Source organism: Lissotriton helveticus, chromosome 2_1 (genome assembly GCF_964261635.1).
Source record: "Lissotriton helveticus chromosome 2_1, aLisHel1.1, whole genome shotgun sequence".
In the NCBI taxonomy this organism is placed as follows: domain Eukaryota; kingdom Metazoa; phylum Chordata; class Amphibia; order Caudata; family Salamandridae; genus Lissotriton; species Lissotriton helveticus.
The window spans coordinates 1,144,138,343-1,144,163,058 of record NC_136059.1 but is presented as its reverse complement, the minus strand read 5'-3'; the positions used below and the strand labels follow the sequence as shown (position 1 = coordinate 1,144,163,058).

The window sequence follows — 24,716 nt, the reverse complement described above, 5'->3', positions numbered from 1 at the left end:
AAACTCACAGGCCAACGGGGCGCCCCACGCCGACTTTCAGCATTGTTGGATAGCCACACCAGTGCGGCAACTTACTAGACACCACCTCGGTGCCATCCGGATCTTGGCGCGTTGTGCTGCCTTCGGCCTATTCGCACATCGGTCCGCTACTGATGCAAACTCACAGGCCAACGGGGCGCCCCACGCCGACTTTCAGCATTGTAGGATGGCCACACCAGTGCTGCAACTTGCTGGACACCACCTCGGTGCCATCCGGATCTTGGCGCGTTGTGTTGCCTTCGGCCTATTCGCACATCGGTCCGCTACTGACGCCGCCTCACGTGCCAACGTATTTTCTCCGCATTTTACACCCTATGCCGCATAACAGGTCATGTGACTTGTTTATAAAACTTTTCATTGGATCATTTTACTTTTGGTTTCCTAATGATGGAAGGCATGATCATGTGACCTAAAAACAACACTTTTCATAGGATGAAAACTTTTTTTTTTTCCCAAACGATGAAAGCCCCACCTTGTTTCTGGATGTTTCAGACTGAAGCTGGCGTCAGCATGAAAGCACCACCATCTCGTGGCTCCGTCGTGGTCATTCCGCGAGCAATCATGGCAGCCGCTCCCCACCAGAAGCCTGCAGGAGTCGGAGCCCCCAAAACTTTTGATGAATTCTCAAGGCGGAGGGGACGCTTTCGAGAATGGGGTCCAAGACCTAGCAGACAAGCGTCCGATTTCCAAGGTGTCCCAGGGCCATTTCAGTGGACCAGGCCCAAAAAGGAAACAGCCTGCCGCCATTTTGAGAGTCCTGTGACAGCCGCCTATCGCTGCACCGCAAGAGTGGGCGCAACTCAGCTGAATTGCGGCTTTTGACACAGTGGACCAAAAACGGACGGAATGGCAACTGAAACGGTAAAGGGGCGCCCCACTACAACAGATGACACTCCACCTGGAGAGGCCCGTTCACGCCGCCTCCCCCGGGGCGCTCCACGCCGTTATTCGGAGCAGCATTGTAGGATACCAAAACCAGTGCGGCAACTTACTGGACATCACCTTGGTGCCATCGTTCTGCTGCCTTGGAACTATTCGCGCAACAGTTTGCTACTGATGACCCACCCCCCGCGACGCCCCATGCCGTTATTTGCTGGGTGGCAACTTACTAGACATCACTTTCGTGTCATCTAGATTTCGGCGCGTTCTGCTGCCTTGGAACTATTCGCACAACAGTTTGCTACTGATGACCCACCCCCCGCGACGCCCCACGCCGGAAATCTGGACGTTGTGCTGCGTTGGGACTATTCGCACAGCCGACCGCTACTTCGTTGTTTTTCCCTAAAAATGTTTATATGTTATTACTATTTTTGTTTTCTTGTATATATTTATAAATTATTAAAGTTTTATAATCTTACTACTTTGTCGGAGTGCTATATATTTTTAATGTGACACATAATTGTAAAAACTTTGATGTACAAACAGTCATCCCTGGAATCTTCCGCTTCAGGCTCGGTCCCCTCCCCAATCACAATACAGGATGGTTTTCAGATAATAGCAACGCTTCTGCTGTGACGGATCTCATCGAGTGTGGGCCTTGATCTACTATAACTCCTTTGAAGAGGGGTGATTCTTTACAGCTGTGGCCATAAACTACATCTGCAGGGCTAGCTGATACCCTAGGACCAGCCTGGACAATCGGACACAGAGGAAAAGGAGTGTCAGAGGGTGCGGTAGTGAATAGGGCGAAAGGGAGGTGTCGGGCGGGCACAGGGTGTGATTCTCAGGGAACAGCAGCGCAGATGGGGGAGGTTTATTACCCATGCATAAGACAGAGAGCGGGGGTGACCACTGCCTGGGGGAGATGCTTGCGAGGGTGGGGAGCCATGCTAAGGATCGACAGCGTGCACAGAGTGGGTCTGGTCAAGGCATCTAAAATGGCTGCCGTGCACGACAAAAGTGTGGCATTTGAAAAAAGACAAGATGGCGCAGACAATGTTTTTCAACACTTCCTGATTTCCTTCGAATCGAACGTTAACAGACGTTGGGGCATATTACCAAAGTTAAGCGATATTTATCCCTAACGATGCTTAGCAACGATTTTTTTACCGTCAGAAATTATCGCAGATAAACCTTGCTATTATCAAGGTTTATCGGAAATACGATAAAAAACGACCGCAATGCTTTAATATCGCTGAAAACTCAGCGATATTCATGCATTACCGAGCTAATGCTCTTAGCCATGTTATCCACCTCCCATTGGATAACATGGCTAAGAACTGCTCAGGGCAGGTGGTAGCTTTTGGAGATATTCGCCCTTATCTCGAATATTTCCAAAAGTTGATAATAGGAGATAGCGATGTTGGCGACTGTTTCCAGTCGCTAACATCTTGGCATGCCCACTTTGCATGTCATTAGTGATAAATATCACTCACATGCAAAGTGGGGCCCAAGATGGTCGCTATCTTCTACTAGCCGTCGCTAACTGGTGTTAGCAACAGCTAGGTAATACACATATAATTTTATCTCCGCGAAGCGGAGCGCTGTTACAGATATATATCTTGTTTCTGAACGTTAATTTCTCAAAATGCACTGAAGCACATATATTGAGACCTAGCAAAGGCACATCGGGCTACCAGTCCCTACAATTTTGCCAAGTTTCGTGCAAATCCATTCAGCTGTTCGATCCTACCGAGAGACAAGATGGCGGCCGCTACGGACTGTTTGGAATGTTTACAGACACCGGAGAGCCAATCAGCTTCGCTTCGCAAAGCTCCGTAACGCGAAAAGTACACGAAGCGGTGCGCTGTTACAGATATATACCTTTTTTTGAACGTTAATTTCTCAAAATCCACTGGAGCACATATATTGAGATCTAGCAAAGGCACATCGGGCTACCAGTCCCTACAATTTTGCCAAGTTTCGTGCAAATCCATTCAGCTGTTCGATTATTATTATTATTTTTTTTTTTTGCCCCGCGGGGCCCTTTTAAAACCTCCACATCAAACCTAGGGGGTGAGCGACAATGTACTATGCCCCCTTATGGTCATTTGCCCCTTCGCTTTGGCCTCCTCTTGTCTCTCGATCCTACCGAGAGACAAGATGGCGGCCACTACGGACTGTTTGGAATGTTGACAGACGCCGGAGAACCAATCAGCTTCGCTTCACAAAGCTCCGTTGCGCGAAAAGTACGCGTAGCGGAGCGCTGCCCAGTCCGCTGTTACAGATATATACCTTTTTTTGAACATTAATTTCTCAAAATCCACTGAAGCACATATATTGAGATCTAGCAAAGGCACATCGGGCTACCAGTCCCTACAATTTTGCCAAGTTTCGTGCAAATCCATTCAGCTGTTCGATTATTATTATGTTTATTTTTTTTTGCCCCGCGGGGCCCTTTTAAAACCTCCACATCAAACCTAGGGGGTGAGCGACAATGTACTATGCCCCCTTATGGTCATTTGCCCCTTCGCTTTGGCCTCCTCTTGTCTCTCGATCCTACCGAGAGACAAGATGGCGGCCGCTACGGACTGTTTGGAATGTTGACAGACGCCGGAGAACCAATCAGCTTCGCTTCACAAAGCTCCGTTGCGCGAAAAGTACGCGTAGCGGAGCGCTGCCCAGTCCGCTGCTACAGATATATATCTTTTTTTGAACATTAATTTCTCAAAATCCACTGAAGCACATATATTGAGACCTACAAAAGGCACATCGGGCTACCAGTCCCTACAATTTTGCCAAGTTTCGTGCAAATCCATTCAGCCGTTCGGGCTAAAAGTGAGGCCAACCGCCCTATGGAAATTAACATGGGAAAAACGCGTTTTGGGACCCCCCTTTTTTCTCGGCCCCCCCTTGACGAACCCCCCCAAAATTTTCAGGGGCTGCTCAGAAACAAAATGTGCCATTTTCCGGAACATTTCAGCCAATTCCGTCCACAAACGCCAAAGTTATTAGACATAGAATTTTCAAAAAACCCATAGAGAAAAAATCCTAACTATATATACCTACTGGCGACCGCCAGTAGGTAATATATATATATATATATATATATATTCACTGAAAAAACCATAGGTTATAGACCATATATAGTTAGGAATTAGCATTTAAAAAACCTTATTTTACTCACACAAAACCATTGAAATTCCATATATAGTTAGTTGCACTAACTATATATCGCGCACCCGCAATCCACTGCTGATCATGTCACATATTACATCATTCATGACATGGTCAGTGACATCACTGATGACATCTCAAATGACATCACTGATGACAACATCCAGTGACTGTATTTTTCTGTAAAGTTAAAATATGTCTTGAGTGGATGTATAAGTGTCTGGATGAAGGATTTAGTAGGTGCATGACTGACTGTATGAGTGAGTGATTAAATGTGTCTCACTGAATGCATGGGTTAGTGACTAAACTGTCTTAATTTGTGCATCATTATGTCTGTTGTTTTGTAAACTGCTGCATGTGTTGATCATTAGCTATACGAGAGGCTATATGTGTTATTAATTGGTTGCCCAAGTATTTCTATGGGAGATTGAGTTTGTGTGGGGGTGGCTGGAAGGTGTGTGACTCTATGCATAGATGTGTGATCAGTTTATTCACTAGGTGTATGAGTTCAAGAGTGCATGTGGAAACAGCTACATGGGCAGTTGACTGTGTGCATGAGTGTATTGATGAGTGAATGGATATCTCAATGCTACATGTCATAGTAAGTACATATGTAAAACACAGTACATGTGAGAGTTGGCATATATAAATAACTGTGCATGAGAGCCACTGAATGAGTGAGTGGTTGTATCGATCATTGTGAACTTGTATCAGGGATTGTATAAGAGAGTAAATATGTGTTAGTATATGTTTCAATAAGTAAGGTGTGTTTAACTGTATAGTTGAAGAAATGGAGGTGAGATTGTTTCTTTGCATGACTGACTGGGTGTGTGAGTAACTCCATGGATGAGTGGCAGTGTGTGAGTGTCTGTATACACTGAGTGTATCTAAGGTTATATTAGAGTCTGAAGAGGTTTATCGTATTAGCACAAGAATGATGTCAAATGAGATGTCATCAGTGATGTCATCAGTGATGTCATTTGAGATGTCATCAGTGATGTCACTGACCATGGCATGAATGATGTAATATGTGACATGATCAGCAGTGGATTGCGGGTGCGCGATATATAGTTAGTGCAACTAACTATATATGGAATTTCAATGGTTTTGTGTGAGTAAAATAAGGTTTTTTAAATGCTAATTCCTAACTATATATGGTCTATAACCTATGGTTTTTTCAGTGAATTTTCAAGGTTTTGTAAATGCTAATTCCTAACTATATATGGTCTATAACCTATGGTTTTTTCAGTGAATTTTCAAGGTTTTGTAAATGCTAATTCCTAACTATATATGGTCCATAACCTATGGTTTTTTCTGTGAATTTCATTGGTTTTTTAACAGCTAATATCTGTAGCTGTAAAATGTATTCTTCTTTAAATCCAAAAATATATTTTATATGTTTATGAATAATTTTTTTTTTTTATATTTTTTTTTCTTCGTTCCCGCTTCGCAAATCGGGAAGCTTCCCGTTAGCTGACCTTGATGCCGCGAAATAGACCGCGAGCCGGTAAACGTTTCTTTACCGCAAGTGCCGCGTTACAAAACAACATCGTGACGCCTCCCGTCCGCATGACGTTTCACGTTGTCGCGTGATACGTCATATGACGTACTACGTTAGCGAACTGGTACGCGAAGCGAGTCGCAAAGCGCAGGTTTCTGGAAGCAAACCGGGAGGCCCTGCAAAGCGCTTAACGTAAACACAGCAAGTCATGTGACTTGGTAATAACACTTTTCATTGGTTCATTTCACTTTTGGTTTCCTAATGATGTAAGACTAGGTCATATAATCTAAAATGAACACTTTTGATTGGTTGAGAACTCTTGTTTTTCCCAAATGATGAAAATCCCTCCTTCTTTCCTCACTCTGACTTTCATCATTGTGAGAGAAAGACCCTTTGTGATCACTGAGCAATGGCTTCTTTAGTAGCTTCAGCTGGTGCTTCCCCACCACCTCCACCACATCCAAGGAAGAGTGGACCACCTGCTCAAGTTATAATTCAACAAGAAGAAGAAGAAGAGGAACAGGAGGACGAGCACGAAGAGAGGCAGTTTTTGCCTGAGCAGACGTCTCACCGGAAAGAAAACTTCATTTGGCAATTTTTTAAAATTCCCAAAGGTCAGAAAAAAGTAAATGCAAGATACGTAACTTGCCTTATATGTCAAGATAGACTGTCCAGAGGGACCGACAAAAAATACAGTTTCGGAAACTACACAATGCATCGCCATATGACTAGGTGGCATCCTAACAACTACAGTGCTGCACAGTTTCGGAACGACCTAGATAATCTCCCTATTATGGCCAGAAGATCTGTTGTACCGGAAGTAACGGGACCAGAGGGCAGGGAGATGGTGCCAAATATACAAATGAGATTTGGTGATGTAAAACACATCTGCGCATTTTGCGATGGATTCATTTCCTACGGAGAAAAAAGCATCACTCTGATCAACAGAGCTATTGACTATCATATGCAAGTTTGTCCGAAACGCCCAAAATAATAAATACTTCTTTTTTTTGTTTTGTTGCTCCTGTTGAGCCCTTTACAATGAATCGTTTTCATTGCCCCCTCCAAGAAAAACCCAAAAAAATATAAAACTGTTCCGAAAAATTCAAAAACAGTAAAAAAATGTTCAGAAAAATAAAAAAAAAAGTTCTTTTCAGAACTACCTCCCCGTTATTAAAAAATTGGTACAATATTTGGAACTGTGCCAACCTCTATTTCTCTTAGTTCGCTTCCCAGTTCGCTCGCCGGTACGCGAACCGGAAGCGAACCAAAAACAGTAAGTATAAGGGAAGGAAACAGACACTTATGTTAAAAGAAAGACAGCTATAAGGGAGTAAACTAGAGATACCATTACCCGTAATCCACTGCTGATGATGTCACATATTACATCATTCATGACATGCTCAGTGACATCATCAGCAGAGGATTGCGGGTTTTTTGGCAACATGCCTTATCCACGGTTTAATAACGCTGCCTTTTGCTTTATATAAGTTTTCAAATTGTATGAAATATATACCAATAGGTCGTTATGAACCTTTAGGTAGTGCTTTTTTCTTCATGAGGTCTGGTCGCTTCCATACACATACAGATGTTTCAAAGATGATCAAGAAGTTTATCTGAATGGAGAGGAATGCACTGAGACGCCAGATCATTCACTAATGTGTAGGCACATACAGTTACACGGTTCATGCAACAAACACCGACCAAATATGGCTTGCGTGTTGCAAGGCACGCCAGTTCCTGCTATCATCCCCACGTTCAAGTTGTTGGAAAATGGTAGTTATTTGATGCTCAATAATGAAGATTGTTCTGAGTTAATTAAAAGTATTCCTTTTATCGTAACAGTAAGTGAACGGGTTATTTGCTGCAGAAATGTTCTATTTCCTCCCACACATGAACATAGGGAGTTTTCAATCTGGCCACAAATACCAACCTTGGGACACGTTTCAACGGCATGGCAAGAATAAGAGCTCTTTTGTCTCAGAGAGAGGTGGCCTTGAGTTCGGCCCGTGAAACTTTCGTACTTCACATAGCGAACACCCGTACAGAGGTGCACACCCTTTTCAATTAAGATTTGCCTTTCAATTTCAGCAACATGTTTCCGACTATCTTTAACGCATCCTCCACAAAGTCCCTGGCGCACTTTTTTAAAGTTGTTACCAGTGGTCTCGTGACTTCATTTGAGAAAATCTTTGGAGTCATCCCTGCTTCCTTTCATTCTATTTTCTGCACTCTGGTTCGTGGATTGGCATTTTTACTTGCATTACCAGCGGACGCTCTTGTGCTTTTTTACATTTTTAAATATGGATGTCCCTCCTATGCAACCTCCCACCCTGCAGCTGCCGACACTGTTCCGCAATCGCATGCTAGAATATTATGGCACAATGCCGTTGGCGATATTAAGCACGGCATATGGATTATCTTTTCGATTCTCCTACTTCACCTGTGTCCAGCCTGTATTTCACTGCCTGACCTGTGATTTCGATTGGGCCATTGATTTGTGTCTCAGCGGACCGGTTTCTCCTGACGTCGACTTTAATCAGCTGATGACTCCTATCATTACTCACGAGTTGGTTTGTCCTGGCGAAAGGATTATGGCTGTGGCATTGATGCATGGACTACTTGGTCCCTGGAATTTACTGGCGGCAGCACAGTCTTTCTTGGAACAGAGCTTTCTTGAAAACCCACCGAGCTGTCCTCTGATGGTGATAGAGGATCCGGTGGTGGGAGAGCACGTATGTTCTTTTCCGCTTTTAAATTGGATGGCTGAACTGTTTTCGGATGAAGACGGTGACTTCCTATTGGAGGCTGTTGCAGCTTATTTTGCATACACAGTTATGTCATAGACCTTTTTCATGTTTGATATGCTGAGTACTAGCATTTCATTGACAATTCATTGACTTATTTGTCAAGTTTTTATTATTTACCTTGCCTATTGGCTTAAGACTCGATAAAGTACTTGGCTGTTTTATTTTTCTTTAGCATTAAATTTTCCTAGTTTTTAATGCTTTACCTTGCGGACCGTCCACATATAAACTTGCAATCTGCTCTCATGAGATGGCACTTCTATTATCTTATTCAGTTCGTTTCCGGATCATGAGGAGGTGTCATCTAGGTCCTGGATATCTTTACACCGTGTTAAGTTAGCATGGGCTCATTACCGGTTTAAACGCCATTTTTCCTTTTTTGCAACTTCTGCACACGACACTTAGTTGTTGCTTTAGCTTTCCACCTAGTAGTTCATCGTGGTTTACATGAGAATAATATGTTATTGGTCTACTATCTGCTTTACTTGTTAAACTATATCTGTACAGCGAGTGCTAAAGTTTCAAGAACAACACGATACAGAATTGTTATGAGGTCTGATCTCCACGACTTCATACTCATAACATAAGTGCAACTTCTGCCAATTCTGGGCATGAGGCGGGTTTTATATTGCTTTGCCGAACACACATACACAACAGTTGATGCGGTTCACATGAAGAGAGAGCTGGTGTATGCTGATGTGATTCCTTCAAATCTAAGACACTAAAGTATGGGCACGCCCTAAACCAACACAAAGAGACCTTCTTAGCAAATAATATAATATGTGTATTAGGGAGGGTGAGATATAAGCAGCCGCGGGCCGTGGAGGGAGTTACGATGGGGCAGGGAGGCGGGGAGGGGGAGAAGCAGGGTGGAGCCCTCTCTACCTTGCCCCTCCCCCTCCCCACCTCCCTGCCCCACCGTAACTCCCTCCACGGCCCGCGGCTGCTTATAAGTGTTGCTAACTCTTATTCATTTACAGCATGTTAACATACTGTCACCATTCGCTTTTTATGTACTAGTAACTATGCTGGTAATTTTGCTACTGATAATATGTGTACTTGTATTCTCCACCCTGCTTCTCCCCCTCCCCGCCTCCCTGCCTCACCGTAACTCCCTCCACGGCCCGCGGCTGCTTATAAGTGTTGCTAACTCTTATTCATTTACAGCATGTTAACATACTATCACCATTCACTTTTTATGTACTCGTAACTATGCTGGTAATTTTGCTACTGATAATATGTGTACTTTTATTATCTAAGGTACTACGCCTGAGAAGACGGCATTAGTAAATAAACATTTCAAATACACATCTGTTCTTCTTAACTCCATGTTCTGGTTTCTAAGAAATCTATAACGACCGACTGTTCATGAGTTCCACGTATCCTGAGGTACTATAAGTTCATATTCTGGATTGTCTAAACATTGAGAGTTTGTTATATCCAATGTGACACTGTACCTAGCTTGCTAAGGAGTTTTTGATTACTAACGTGAGTTTTGGGACACCCTAATTCGCCGAGGTTCCAATCCTCTGTCCACAGTTCTGTGTGAGAACAGAAACCCTGCGACAGGGGCACCCCCGACCCTTGCTGGAGCTTCATCACACTTGCGATACAACTCCAGCAATGCGCCACCTTTACGGCACAGATACATCACGCATCTGTGCTGTTTTTGCCCCATGATGCGCCGCATTGTAAATGCAGCACACCATAGGTGACGGAACAGCGGCACAGAATGACTAACACATCCATGGTGATGCGCCAGTCATCATAAATGTATCCCTATGCTTCTTATCTTGTTAGAGATGAACCGCCATATGTATCATCAAAGTTTTTTGCATTTCCTAAATAGCGAACTTTAAGGAATAAATAGCGATTCTTTACCATTCCTAGTTTGCGATGAGCTATTTGCTAATTAGCCGAATGTAGCCCAATGAAGCCCAATGTAGCCCAATGTAGCCCAAAGATGGCCGCCAGACACACAAAAAAACAAATGTAGCCCAAATATCAGCCAGATGTAGCCCAACTATAGCCCAGTGACAGAATGACCAATCAGCTTCGCAAACCTCCGTTACGCGAAGCGGAGCGCTGTTACAGATATATATCTTTTTTTGAACGTTAATTTCTCAAAATCCACTGGAGCACATATATTGAGACCTAGCAAAGGCACATCGGGCTACCAGTCCCTAATATTTTGCCAAGTTTCGTGCAAATCCATTCAGCCGTTCGATTATTATTATTATTATTTTTTTTTGCCCCGCGGGGCCCTTTTAAAACCTCCACATCAAACCTAGGGGGTCAGCGAGGATCTACTATGCCCCCTTATAGTTATTTCCCCCTTTGTTTTGACCTCCTCTTGTCTCTCGATCCTACCGAGAGACAAGATGGCGGCCGCTACGGACTGTTTGGAATGTTGACAGACGCCGGAGAACCAATCAGCTTCGCTTCACAAAGCTCCGTTGCGCGAAAAGTCCGCGAACCAGAGCGCTGCCCGGTCCGCTGTTACAGATATATATCTTTTTTTAAACGTTAATTTCTCAAAATCCACTGGAGCACATATATTGAGACCTACAAAAGGCACATCGGGCTACCAGTCCCTACAATTTTGCCAAGTTTCGTGCAAATCCATTCAGCCGTTCGGGCTAAAAGTGAGGCCAACCGCCCTATGGAAATTAACATGGGAAAAACGCGTTTTGGGACCCCCCTTTTTTCTCGGCCCCCCCTTGACGAACCCCCCCAAAATTTTCAGGGGCTGCTCAGAAACAAAATGTGCCATTTTCCTGAAAATTTCAGCCAATTCCGTCCACAAACGCCAAAGTTATTAGACATAGAATTTTCAAAAAACCCATAGAGAAAAAATCCTAACTATATATACCTACTGGCGACCGCCAGTAGGTAATATATATGTATATATATATATGTATATATATATATATATATATATATATATATATATATATATATATATATATATATATATATATATAAAATATATATATATATATTACCTACTGGCGGTCGCCAGTAGGTATATATAGTTAGGACCTAGTTACCATAGGAAATTCCGAACATTCTATTGGGAATAACTTTGGCGCCGATTGAGGGATCTGCCTGTAATTTTCCTTAAACTTGCCTCGCTGCGTTCCGCACCTTCCCTGAAAGTTTTGGGGGGATTCGTCAAGCGGGGGCGGAGAAAAAATGGGGGTCCCAAAACATGTTTTCCCCATGTTAATTTCCATAGGGACATTCTGACAAGGCTACAGCACGAACAGCTGAACGGAATTATACCAGATTTGGCAAAATGGTAGGGACTGGTATGCATCAGTGCCTTTTGTATGTTTGGTGTAAATCCCTCCAGTAGTTCTTTAGAAAATTGAATTTGAAATTTTTCAAATGGCATTTTCTATGGGACCTTTAGACACGGCTACAGCCCGAGCGGCTGAACGGAATTACACCAAACTTGGCAAAATGGTAGGGACAGGTATGCAGTAGTGCCTTTTCTATATTTGGTGAAAATCCCTCCAGTAGTTGTTGAGAAAATGAATTTGAGCAAATTATATATCTATATGCGCTCAACATTCTATTGGGAATAACTTTGGCGCCGATTGAGGAATCTTTGTGTAATTTTCCAGAATTTTGGCCAGCTCCGCTCCGCTCCTTCCCTGAAAGTTTCGGGGGGATTCGTCAAGCGGGGGCCGAAAGGGAGGTCCCAAAACGTGTTTTCCCCATGTTAATTTCCATAGGCACCTTTAGACACGACTACAGCCCGAACGGCTGAATGGAATTACACCAAACTTGGCAAAATGGTAGGGCCTTGTATGCAGATGTGCCTTTGCTATGTTTGGTGAAAATCCCTCCAGTAGTTCTTGAGAAAATTGAATTTGAAATCTTTCAAATGGCATTTTCTATGGGACCTTTAGACATGGCTACAGCCCGATCGGCTGAACGGAATTACACCAAACTTGGCAAAATGGTAGGGACAGGTATGCAGGAGTGCCTTTTCTATATTTGGTGAAAATCCCTCCAGTAGTTGTTGAGAACAAGAGACACAAGAGAGCACAAAACAAGAGTGGAAAACACGAAAAGGGGGCACGGTAGAAACGCCCCAACCCTCTAGCCCTTCTCAGGGGGTCCCAAAAGGACCCCCAGGGGCAAAAAAAAAAAAAAGAATTGCGGGGTACGCGCACCGTACACGTAGGGTACGCGTACCGTGCCGTACCCCGCGATTTAAAAAAAAATAAAAAAGTTTTTGCACTTGGTGGTCCTTCTGGGACCCCCTGAGAAGGGCTAGGGGGTCAGGGGGTCTCAACCCTGCCCCCTTTTCGCATTTTCCACTCTTGTTTTGTGCTCTCTTGTGCCTCACTTCTCCTGAGAAACAAGATGGCTGCTCAGGTGGTCCCAGAAGGATAATAACATATATAAACGTTATCCGCTAATAGAATTAGCATTTACAAAACCTTTGAAATTTATTGAAAAAAAATATAGGCTTCACGCCTGATATAGTTAGGAATTAGCATTTAAAAATCCTTGCAAATTCACTGAAAAAAACATAGGTTTCAGGACTTATATAGTTAGGAATTAGCATTAAAAAAACCTTGCAAATTCACTTAAAAACCATAGGTTTCAGGCCTTATATAGTTAGGAATTAGCATTTTAAAAACCTTGCAAATTCACTTAAAAAAACCATAGGTTTCAAGTCTTATATAGTTAGGAATTAGCATTTAAAAAACCATTGAAATTGCTCCTATATAGTTAGTTGTACTAACTATATTTCGTGCACCCGCAATCCACTGCTGATGATGTCACATATTACTTCATTCATGACATGGTCAGTGACATCACTGATGACATCTCAAATGACATCACTGATGACATCACTGATGACATCTCATTTGACATCTCTGATGACATCACTGATGACATCTCATTTGACATCACTGATCACATCACTGATGATATCATTCATGTGATAATATGATGCACCTCCTCACACTCTAATATAACCTTTGATACACCCAGTGTTAAATACAGACTACCATTCTTGAAACCATTGACACACCAATACCAGTTACTACATACGCTCTCACTGATTCCTAGGTCTACACATGCATTCACTCATTCACCCATAGAATCACTCATACATACAGTCACTCATCAATACAACACTATCATATGCACTCATACACCTATACAGACACTCACACACTGCCACTCATCCATGGAGTTACTCACACACCTAGTCAGTCATGCAAAGAATCAATCACACTTCCATTTCCTCAACTATACAGTTATACACAAAACAACTTACTTATTCAAACATATACCAACACATACTTACTCTCTTATACAATCACTGATACAAGTACACAATGATCCATATAGCCACTTGCACATTCACTGGCTCTCATGTATAGTCAACTCTCACATGCACTATGTTTTACATATGTACTTACTTGCACATGTAGCACTGAGATATCCATTCACTCACCAACACACCCATGCACACAGTCAACCGCCCATATAGCTGTTTCCACATGCTCTCTTGAACTCATATACCTAGTGAATCAACTGTTCATACATCTATGCACAGAGTCACACACCTCCCAGCCAACCACACACACACTCAGTCTCCCTTTCAAATACTTGGGCAACCAATCAATAACCAATATAGCCACTCATATAGCTACTGATCAACACATGCAGCAGCTTACACAACAACAGACATACTGATGCACACATTCAGACAGTTTAGTCACTAACCCATGCATTTAGTAAGACACATTTAATCACTCACCCATACAGTCAGTCACGCACCCACTAAATCCTTCATCCATACACTTATACATCCACTCATTCTTCAATATGTAAAACATATTTAAACTTTACAGAAACACACAGTCACTGGATGATGTCATCAGTGATGTCATCAGTGATGTCAAATGAGATGTCATCAGTGATGTCATTTGAGATGTCATCAGTGATGTCATCAGTGATGTCACTAACCATGTCATGAATGATTTAATATGTGACATCATCAGCAGTGGATTGCGGGTGCGCAAAATATAGTTAGTACAACTAACTATATAGGAGCAATTTCAATGGTTTTTTAAATGCTAATTCCTAACTATATAAGGCCTGAAACCTATGGTTTTTTAAGTGAATATATATATATATATATATAATTTTTTTTTTTTAATCGTATATCTCTTTTTTTCTTTTGGAGAAATCCTTTCTACTACACCCCTTTGTTTTTTGGATTCTCTTCCTCTTTCCAAACTTGGATTGGGAGTTACTCCTGCCCTTAACTGAAATAATACTTTAACTGCATGCAGATTTGGGATACACCAACCTTTCAAGACATTGCCACCCTGAAGAGCCGCAACTCTCTGCACATTTTCACAAATGCTAAATCACACCATACTAGTATGATTTAATGCATGAGTGAATCAGTTTGCAGGTGTATATATTTAGTGAATCCCAAGGGTGCATTTAGACTTGTAAGTCAAGGCATTTGTGCTCCTCATCGCTTCCACTTAGATGTGCAAACAACAGGAATTGTATTGGGGCAAGATGGCGGCCGTGTTGATGGCCGTGTGAGAATGTGTTCTCACCTCCTCCGCAGTAAAGGACGCCAGGAATCTGCTTACCCGTTTCTTTTGTTTCGGCTGTGGCGGACCTGAGGTTCCCTGGGTGTGGAGGTTTCCAGTGCGGTTCTTAATCCGCTGGTGGTCCGTTCGGCTGTACGAGGAAACCGGGAGTGAACAGTAATGCGAACAATGCGAACAATGTGAACAGCAATGCTGCGAACATCGTCAATGCCCCGAATCTTGCTGACCTCATGACTACGCCAGCTGGTGCTGGAGCTGTGACCCCGTCTGCGCCTACACAGAGTGTACCGGTTGCTACTACGTCTTCTAAGGCTATTCAAGGTGAGACAAACGTGAACGTAAGCAAAAAAGGGTCTAAAGCCCCTACAGTTCACACAATATTCATAAAGAAGGGTAACACCGCTAACGCGAAAACTAACATCGCGATAACATCAAGTGGCAGCTCTGATACTATTAACATTACTGACACCCCTGTAAATATCAATGGCTCTGCTCCCTCTGTGTGCATCACCAACCCAGCGGCCGAGGTGAATAAAGTTCAGCGAGTGGTAAATGAAGATCTGGGTGACGCGGAGTCCGCAATTTCAGAGGGCAAGTTTTATTCTATGACAGACCTTTCAGTGGTTTCTGAGGATGATGGTAATAGCTTGCCAGGAGAATGAGGAGATGAAGACGAATTTATGGGGGTAGATGACGATGATATAGAGCAGTCGCCTATCCAGATTCAGGGTCTTGTTGATGATCAAGAGACTGTTAGATGGAATTTAGAGGCAGAGAGATCGACACAAGTGATGTCTCCTCTGGTTCAACCCGCCTGGGAAAGTGGAGCAAGTGGGGAGCAAGAACTAGATCACAACCAGGATTTGGTGGAGGAGAAAGGAGATGGGGCTACTCTGGACATTATCTATAAGAGTATTATGGCACATTGTGCAGAGACCAAAGTCGAAAGTAGTCGCACCCAGGGGGCAGTTCGGAAGCTCCAAAACACGATGCGGCGAATGGTCAAATCAATTAATGAGCTGACCACGAGAGTTACTGAAACAGAGGAGTGCATTGCAAGCGTTGAGGACTCATTGATAAAACAACAAGTGGCTATAGAGACTCTGCAGTCAACGAGATCAGATGTAGAATGGAAGTTGACGGACCTAGAAAATCGCGCAAGGCGCAATAATTTACACGTTTTAGGCATACCCGAAATGAGAGAAGGGAAAGATGCTTGTAAATTCATTATTGAGGTCTTCACAGAAGCCTTTCTAGCTAAGTGAATGGCAGTGGGAAAGCGAGGTCATCAGGGCACATCGATTCCCGTTTACCCAGCGAAAAAGTCATGGAGAATTCAATCCAGCAGGGGGATCTAAAGGGGGATCTAAAGTACAGGCACGAGCGATACTGATATGTCTTAATAATTTTATTCTGAGAGAGGCATTATATGACCAAGCACGCTCGGACAGGCGTCGCACAGGCAGTGGATGTGAATTTTTTGTCCGTCCAGATTTTTGCCCTACAACTGTGAGGCTAAGATGACAATTCCGACAACTGATCTCGCCGTTTCAACTGAAGGGGGCACAAGTATTCCTGCTAAATCCTGCGAAGCTGAAAGTGATCTATAAGGGACAGTCTAAATACTTCACTTCAGAGACTCAGGCACAAGCATAGTGGAAGTCCATGGACATCAATACTTGAATTTTCAATCAAAAGGGGGGGGGGAAGGGGGGAAACATTATTTAAAATGCTTCACAGGGTGTGAGTTTGGTACTACAAAGAACTCAGCTGACTGCGGTCAATTTAATCTCAATTTTTTTTTTTCCTTCTTAGATCTTTTTTTATCAGCTGACCTTAGTCTAATTCAGTAACACAAATTAAGATCATTATAGTACTTTATGAACTCTGTTTAAGTGTAGAATAATGGGACCACTTATAACTGAAACAATCAGATAGGCTTGATAAGATATCTGTTTTCCTTTCTTTTTCTTTTTTACTAGTTTCAGGATATTGACTAAAGGTTTAAATGCAATAGAGATGCTTCTTTTTTTTCTTCAGCCTGACATTTAGTAAGGAACGCTGGTTAATACAGTCGCCTCGGATTGGTTAGAGGTAGTTTACTTTATTTGTTATTTCTGACGAAAGACATGGAAAAAGCATTAAAAAAGGGTGGCGGCCTGGTGGACTTTCTGTGGAGTGGGGCACTCGCACACTCGCATCACCGAGGACTATGTCCTTACGCCCTGTTGTGGGTGGTAGGGGAGGGGAGGGTGGAAGGGAGGATGGGGTCTGTTGGGGGTGGGGTGGCTGGGGGGGTCAAACATAAAAAGAGTTCATGAGCACATTTTTTTCTTCGTTGTATTTCTTTGTGTGGTATGCAAGGCAGTGATGGAATGTCTAGCTGTTTTTTTAAGATTATGGAATGGCAGCTGGAATGGTAAGAATAGGTACATTGAATGTCAGGGGTCTCAATGCCATACATAAAAGGCAACGGGTCGCCAGGGAACTGCAGTGGCTCTGTTGCGATATCATTTGTCTCCAAGAGACGCATGTAGCTTGGACTAAGCGGACGTTTTTGACTGAACTTGGGTACAATGTTTTAGTATGCACCAAACAAACTTGTACGGCTCGTGGGGTTGCCATATTAGCTAAAAAGCATGTCATCAGCACGGCCCGTGTTTTGGAGGACAGTGGTGGCAGATGGGTAATTATCGAATGTATCATAGGCTTTTTTAAATGTACGTTATGCTCCATTTATGGCTCTAATCTTGATGAGTCCGCTGTTTTAGATCACCTTAATGTTGAGCTAGCAACTTGGCCAACCCCAGTAATATTTTGTGGGGATCTGAATATTAATCTTCAACCAGATTCATTAGGTAATGATGACTATTTGTATGTTGGAAGGAAACCAAAAGTATATAGGTCACTACAAGCACTTCTCACTTCACATGGTTTGGTCGACGCTTGGTCCCATCTCAGGGGTGGTAACCCCGGCTATACTTTCTTCTCGGCACCTCACCAGAAACTGGTGCGGTTGGATTACTTTTTTGCACCACAATGTATACTTTCCGGTGCACAAATACAAGTTTATCCGCGAGCCACGTCAGACCATGGCCCTGTTGTCCTCTCTATCAAGTCAAGTTCCCCTGTCAGTAAGCCCTGGGAATTTACGTTTGACCGCAAGCTGCTGTTGGATATAAATTTCCAGGAGTATATGATGGATTGGGTAGTAGAGTTTTTCAATCATAATAGAGGGAGCACAGAGATGGGGATAGTGTGGGCCACGTTCAAAGCTGTTTAAGGGGGGAGGTTCTAAGTTATGGGTTATTCATACAAAAGCAATTACGTGCTCAGCTGCAGGCGCTATACAGTGACCTAGGAGAGGCCGAAGAGCGGTTGGTGCAGGATATACGTTCAAGTAGAGATACCCAGGGCTCGGCAGCGGAGGTAGCTAGATGTAAGGCAAAGGTAAACCATAAATGGAGCAGAGAGGCGGCAAAAACCTATACTGTCAAACGACAGCTTCTTTATGAGTATGGGGAGGCAAGTGGCAGGTGCTTGGCCCAGAAAATGAGAACGAGGGAAGCCGCACAAAGAATCAATAGTATCAAGGATACAGTTGGGCAAGTGGTAGAGAGTGAAATGGAAATAGTGGAAGTTTTCAGACAGTTCTATACTCGATTGTATACCAGAGAAGATTATGATAGCAGTAAAGCCACATCTTTGCTGGGACAATTGAAATTTCAGCTAAGCTAGAGGCCCCAATATTGATGTCTGAACTTGAAGCGGCAATTAAAGGACTCCCAGCAGGAAAGGCAGCGGGTCCCGATAAGCTTCCGTTAGAGATGTACAAATGTTTTTTTCAAGCTTTGAAACACGACATGTTAGCTACATTTAGGCTGGCGCAGACCGGATCGTATCCTAAAACATGGGATGAGGCCAGTATAGTGGTTTTTAGGAAAAAAGGGAAAACCTGCAGGTCAACTAGCCTCATACCGGCCTATCTCATTGTTAAACACTGATGGAAAAATGTATTCGAAAATATTGGCGGCAAGGCTTTCAGGTGTGATATCTACGCTGGTTTCTGTGCATCAGCATGGGTTTATTCCCAAACGAGGCACAACCGATCACATTAATCGGGTTATCGCTTTAATAGACTATGCAAACGGTTTGGAAGTACCGCTAAGCCTTATACTACTGGATGCCGAGAAGGCTTTTGACCAAGTGTCATGGGCTTTCCTATGGGATGTGATGAAGTCTCGAGGGTTTGGTCCAAAATATATAAAAATCTATACAGACATTGTATCAACAGCCAAGAACACGGATCTATGTAATGGGGCTGCAATCGGCATTGGTTTCAATACAAAGTGGAACAAGGCAAGGCTGCCCGTGTTCCACTTTGCTATTTGCCCTTTACATCGATCGTTTTTAAAAATGATGGAGAACAACTCTCGGATTTCGCCAGTCATGGTACATCAGCAACAATATCGGGTACTAGCGTATGCTGATGATGTTGCTGTACTCTCTCCAAAGCCTGCTGTGGCGATGCCCGAGATTGAACATCTAGCAGCGGTATATGGCTCAGTATCTGGGTACAAATTAAACACTGCTAAGACTCAGATTCTATGTGTTAACATCAAGTCTTTTTTAGATACTAGGGTTCTTACAGAGGTCACATATTTAGGGGTACAGATAAGAGCCCTCGCCTCCACTACGATACAATCTAACTGGCAGAGATTACTCACTGAGATCCGAAAACAACTGGATCAGTATGAATGCCTTCATCTAACCTTCATCTAACGCTAGTTGGCAGATGTAATACTCTAAAAATGATGGTATTACCCAAGATCCTCTATTTTTATCGGTGTGTACCATTAGAGATCCCCCTTAGTTACATTGCACAATGGCACAATTGCACAATTGCAGTTGATCTGTATGAAATTTTTATGGTCTCAGGGAAAGGAGACGCGTGCAAAAAAATATATGGTTTTGCCAAGGGCTGTAGGAGGGTGGGCGGTACTGGATTTTCTTTTAGATTACTACGCTTGCATGCTCCATCACATGAACATCTTACTTACAGGGGTAGGACCCCTGGAGCCAGCACTACAACCCTCAATATACAGTCTACTTCTTGGTGTGGAAGCTAGGAATTGCCTTTTCCTCCATATGGACTGGAATTATTACAAATGCACCAGATTTAAGGTGGTTGCTGCCGCTTATAAATTATGGAAGGCAATTAAAAAGATCTATAAAATGGAAAAGGTCTCTAGATATACTCCATTGACTGCCCTGTTTTTTTATCCTAGTATCTGTTGGGATTGTATAGTGGTGAACTGGCGAACGAAAGGCTTAATAATTTTGGGGGACTTATATACAGGGGACGGTTTAAAATTATTTACCGAGTTAAAGGAACAATATCAACTTCCAACTACACATTTTTTTAAGTATTTGCAATTACGTGATTACTTACTGAAAACTACTGTATCCATCTCACCCAATCCTCTCATTGACGCCAACAAGAAAGGAGCTCGGATCGGGGTATTGTATAACTTAATGCTAGAGGCCATGCCTAATGATCTAGAAGCACAAGCAAGCAAATGGGAAAATAGGCTAGGATGCCATGGTATTCTGCTTGAAAGGTCAATCGAGCTTGCTGGACGAGTTCTTATGTCCGCCAACCTTGTGACTCAACATTATAAAACCGTATTTTATTTGTACCACACTCCAGATAAAATTTCAAAGTTGGGTGGGGACCCGGATGGGAAATGCTTTAGGTGCAGTACTCAACATGCGGATGTGATGCATATTTTTGGTACATGTGTTAAATTGAAGGAATTGTTTAGGCATGTAAATAAGTTTCTTTCTGAGATTCTGGGTATTCCTTTTCAGCTTACACTCACGCAGATTTTATTGGGTATAGATTCGGGGAGTGCCCAGGCTGTGTCTAGTGTTAACACTGGTTATTTGATATTTGTCGCCACAGCGGTTCTAAGGATATGCATCGCCTTGTGCTGGCTACAAAGTGATCCCCTTTCATTTGAAGCATGACGGGCCCGGTTTCTACTTACCTATAATATTGAACATAGTTTGTATGCGCTGAAAGGAAGGCGGAAAAGGGCACTCGGGCAGCAAATTTGGGGTCCGGTTAGAAAATATATACGCAGAAGACTGATTATTTTAGATTTTTCTTTGTACCATGATATATATTAATATTTTCTCTACGTCTTTATCACCGCCCTGATGTTTACCTATCTTGTATAATTGTATAATCTCTGAAATAGCGGAATTTCTCAGCATTTAAGCTTTGATTTTGTCTTTTGCTTTAATTCCTACAATATATTGTTATGTACACTGTTCTTGCAATCCCACAGTCGCATGTTGAGAAGCTCAAAGTTCGATTATGTGCTCATGATCTTTACTTCAATAAAAAAAAATAAAAAAAATAGATATGCAAACAACTCTCAAAATCAGACCCTGAATGTCTTGAATGATGATTTGTTGTTTGATATTTCAACCCTGTAAGATGAATGTTTTAATTTACATGACTTACATTTTTTAGCTTTTAACTTTCACTTTCGATGTGTTCTTTTCTGCTGTACCTTTTTGCTGTCATTCTGTCGAATATGAAAAGGTCAAGACGCGCAATGCCAACCTTGAGGAAGCTCTCAAATGTTACGCCACAAACTTGCAGTCGCTAGCGGATCACTATCTAAATCCAGGTTAGTTGAAGGTGAAGAAGGACAGATGAGTATGTCAATGTACAATGCCATTGCTGTGTGGGATTTCTGCGGGGTTCATCTTGTAGTCCCTTCTCTCTCCATGGTTTGATTGCATGACATGGTAACAGCGATCTTCACAGCAGTCAAGTGTCCTGGCTGGCTGGGAAACGGTAATGAAATGTGGGCCTGCTGTTTTACTTGATGTACACGTACTAAGGCCAGCAAGAGCTGACAAGAAAGGTCTTGTCTGCAGTGCTTTGAACCCAACAGAGAATGGATCCGTGCAGAATGCCTGCAATGAGAACAGATGTTTTGATTGAACTGAGCCAGATTCAGGAAGCAACCTTCGCCAGCTTTAAGGTCACATATTCAAAATCATAACGAGAACACATGACAATGAAAATGGCTTTTTTCTTATCCTTCTTATAACGACACATTTTTTGTTCTACATTAGCATTGCATGAATTTCTAAAAAAACATCTAGAGATCTTAGCCCTATACAATGTGAATATAGCTACACACTCTGCCCTCAAGGATTAACTTGAAACCCACGTTCAATGCTTACTAAACGTCTTCAGAATGATTGGTTTATTTGTTTATAGAATTTAGGACATAGCTGCGATGAAGACTGGCAGAATATTCTGCATCAAATATCAATCAATTGTTTATTTTGGATATAAACAATTCCTACAACACCTACATCTAAAATCCAATTCATAAAAACGGAATAAAAACATGAATAACATTCTAATATCATTTCAGCACTTTTCGTGACGATCTCTAAACATAAACTTTGCCAATGATTTTGAATTATTTTTTGCCGTTCCTTTGACCGGATATGAAACGTATCTTTCCTTTTTTAACGGAAACGAATTCAGCCTCGATGGACATATAGAATATTATAATTGAGAACGAGTTTAAAAAGTAAATATTCAAGTAAAATTGTTCATGCACAAGTAGATGAACAATAGGCACCTGTAGGCAGGATAATCAGACAGTGTAACAATCACAGAATTTGACTGACTGCCTTTCCACAGCTTCCCCCTTTTGCTACGTATCAGCGGACTGATGATGTTAGTCATGTTAGTCATGTTATGCAGACTTGTAGAGTACACTATCACCCAGGAGGGTATCCTTGAGCTAAGCAGGTGTGAGCCTAGCCAGTTACTCAACAAAAGGGCCTAATTCCGAATAATACACAACTATACCTCCTAGGTAGGCTATTTTTATATTTTTTCAGTCATACGTGTATGTTTATTTGGATAAAACAATCAACCACCGGCATGTCCCAATATTCCCACCAAAATAAGAATGATACTGGCACATTAGTCATAAGAAGTATGAGAGAATATGACAAAATATGAGGTGGGTCAGAAAGTGCCTCACTTAAGCAACCACCACAGAGCTGTTGGTAGGTGCTCACCAGTGAGCTCACTTTGTCATCAGCGGCACTTTCATGACAAAAAAGTAAAGGTAAGTGACCTAACTCAACTAAATGCGAACAATGAGAAAAGTGAAGAAAATAATCTTTCCCAGTAATGTGTAAGTAAGAGTCACCTGAACTCCCCATTAAAATAGGTTGTGAACACCTATCATATGTATTTAATATTGGTCTAGTGTTCACTCCTAGTTAAAACAACGGCATGTTTAGACCAATTTAAGTTAAACAGACGACATGTTTCATTACCTTACAATTTTGCGGCAATTTCATCAGGGCACGGTAATACATATCCACCTCAATGATACTGGGCCTGCAGTGGTTAATAAAAACAGAGAGAAGGAAAAGTAATGCCAAGTAATAAACAATTTAAATAACAGCATGTTACGGTTCCTGTTATGTCCCTCATGTGTTGACAATCCTCAGATCTAGTGTCATATTAAAGGAAAATCATAGTTACCAGGTGGCTGCCAGCTGGACGCCTACCAGCAGTTCACCAGGGAGGGCCTTCCCCTCATATGACGTTAAATTGCAGAGAAACGCCCGTACAATTCCGCATGGCTATCGCCCTTTGTCACATATTTGCCATCGTAAAGAAAGCCATCCTGGAGAAAGCCTGAGTGGACATGCACACCCACTCACTCATTTGTTCTAAAAATCTGAAAGTGCCACGTTAGTGATAGATTCCTTACCTTAGAACATCCCCAGGCGTCAGACTGGATCCGGAACGTTTTGCTTAGCAGTACCCCTGCGCATCAGTAGGAGGCGTCATGTGGCTCCGCGTCCGTCGTGGCGTCGTATACACCGAGATGACATCATGGAGACTACTTAGGCGCCACCCATGCGCGCTGATGTCAGTTCTTTCTTTTTCCGCGCCGAAAGCACAGATCCGGATTGAGCACGTACCTCAGTCATTTTTTGACTACTCTTTTAAGACTTTTGTCTCCCCTTCTGTCTCCTGGTGCTCGTAGGGCCTAGAGACCGACCATGACTCCTGCGACTGCCAAGACTGTCGAGCCATGGCCCCGAAGGCCCTGTGGGAGCAGTGCCAGAAGTTGCTTGAAGTCCGGTATTCCTCTCACCGCCGCTCCGTGTCTAGGGGCCATTCCGGGGACCGCTCACGTGACCGGAGCCGTTGCTCCTCGGGCTCCAAGTCTTCACCCTCAGATTCCGGTAAGCGACGCCATAAAAAGAAGTTGAAGAAGTATGTTCGCTCTCCGATGTCCCCCCGTCGCTCCCCAGAGGCGGACGAGGGGGACAGGGGCTCCACCCCTGCGGCTCCTTTGGAGCCGGGGAATCCAATGGCCTACCCGCTATACCCTGGTCCGTCGGTGACTCCCGAACAGGTTGCAAGAGTGTCTTGCTGCCTTGGACTGCCTTTACAGGCCCTGGGGCTCCGGCCGGCGTGCCTTCGGGCCCCGCGGTCCCGTGTCCAGAACCTGCAATATGCACCACGAAATCATTCAGAGGGCCCAATGCTACCAGTTTCCCCCTGATAAGTTATGCTGAAAATCGGGAAAGTGAATGCCAGGCAGTCCAACCTGCAGTTTGACTCCCTCAGGGGGCCCA

General features: G+C 43.0%; 1 protein-coding gene across 2 annotated transcripts in view; it reads left to right on the top strand.

Moving 5' to 3' along the window:
* The window catches only part of CCDC171 (coiled-coil domain containing 171), a 2,807,212-nt gene that overhangs the window by 909,334 nt on the left and 1,873,162 nt on the right, over positions 1–24,716 (top strand). For both annotated transcript variants that reach the window (XM_078675985.1, XM_078675986.1), the window contains one exon: positions 21,622–21,709. In XM_078675985.1, the coding sequence (XP_078532111.1) occupies positions 21,622–21,709 (88 nt within the window). The remainder of the gene's footprint in view (positions 1–21,621; positions 21,710–24,716) is intronic.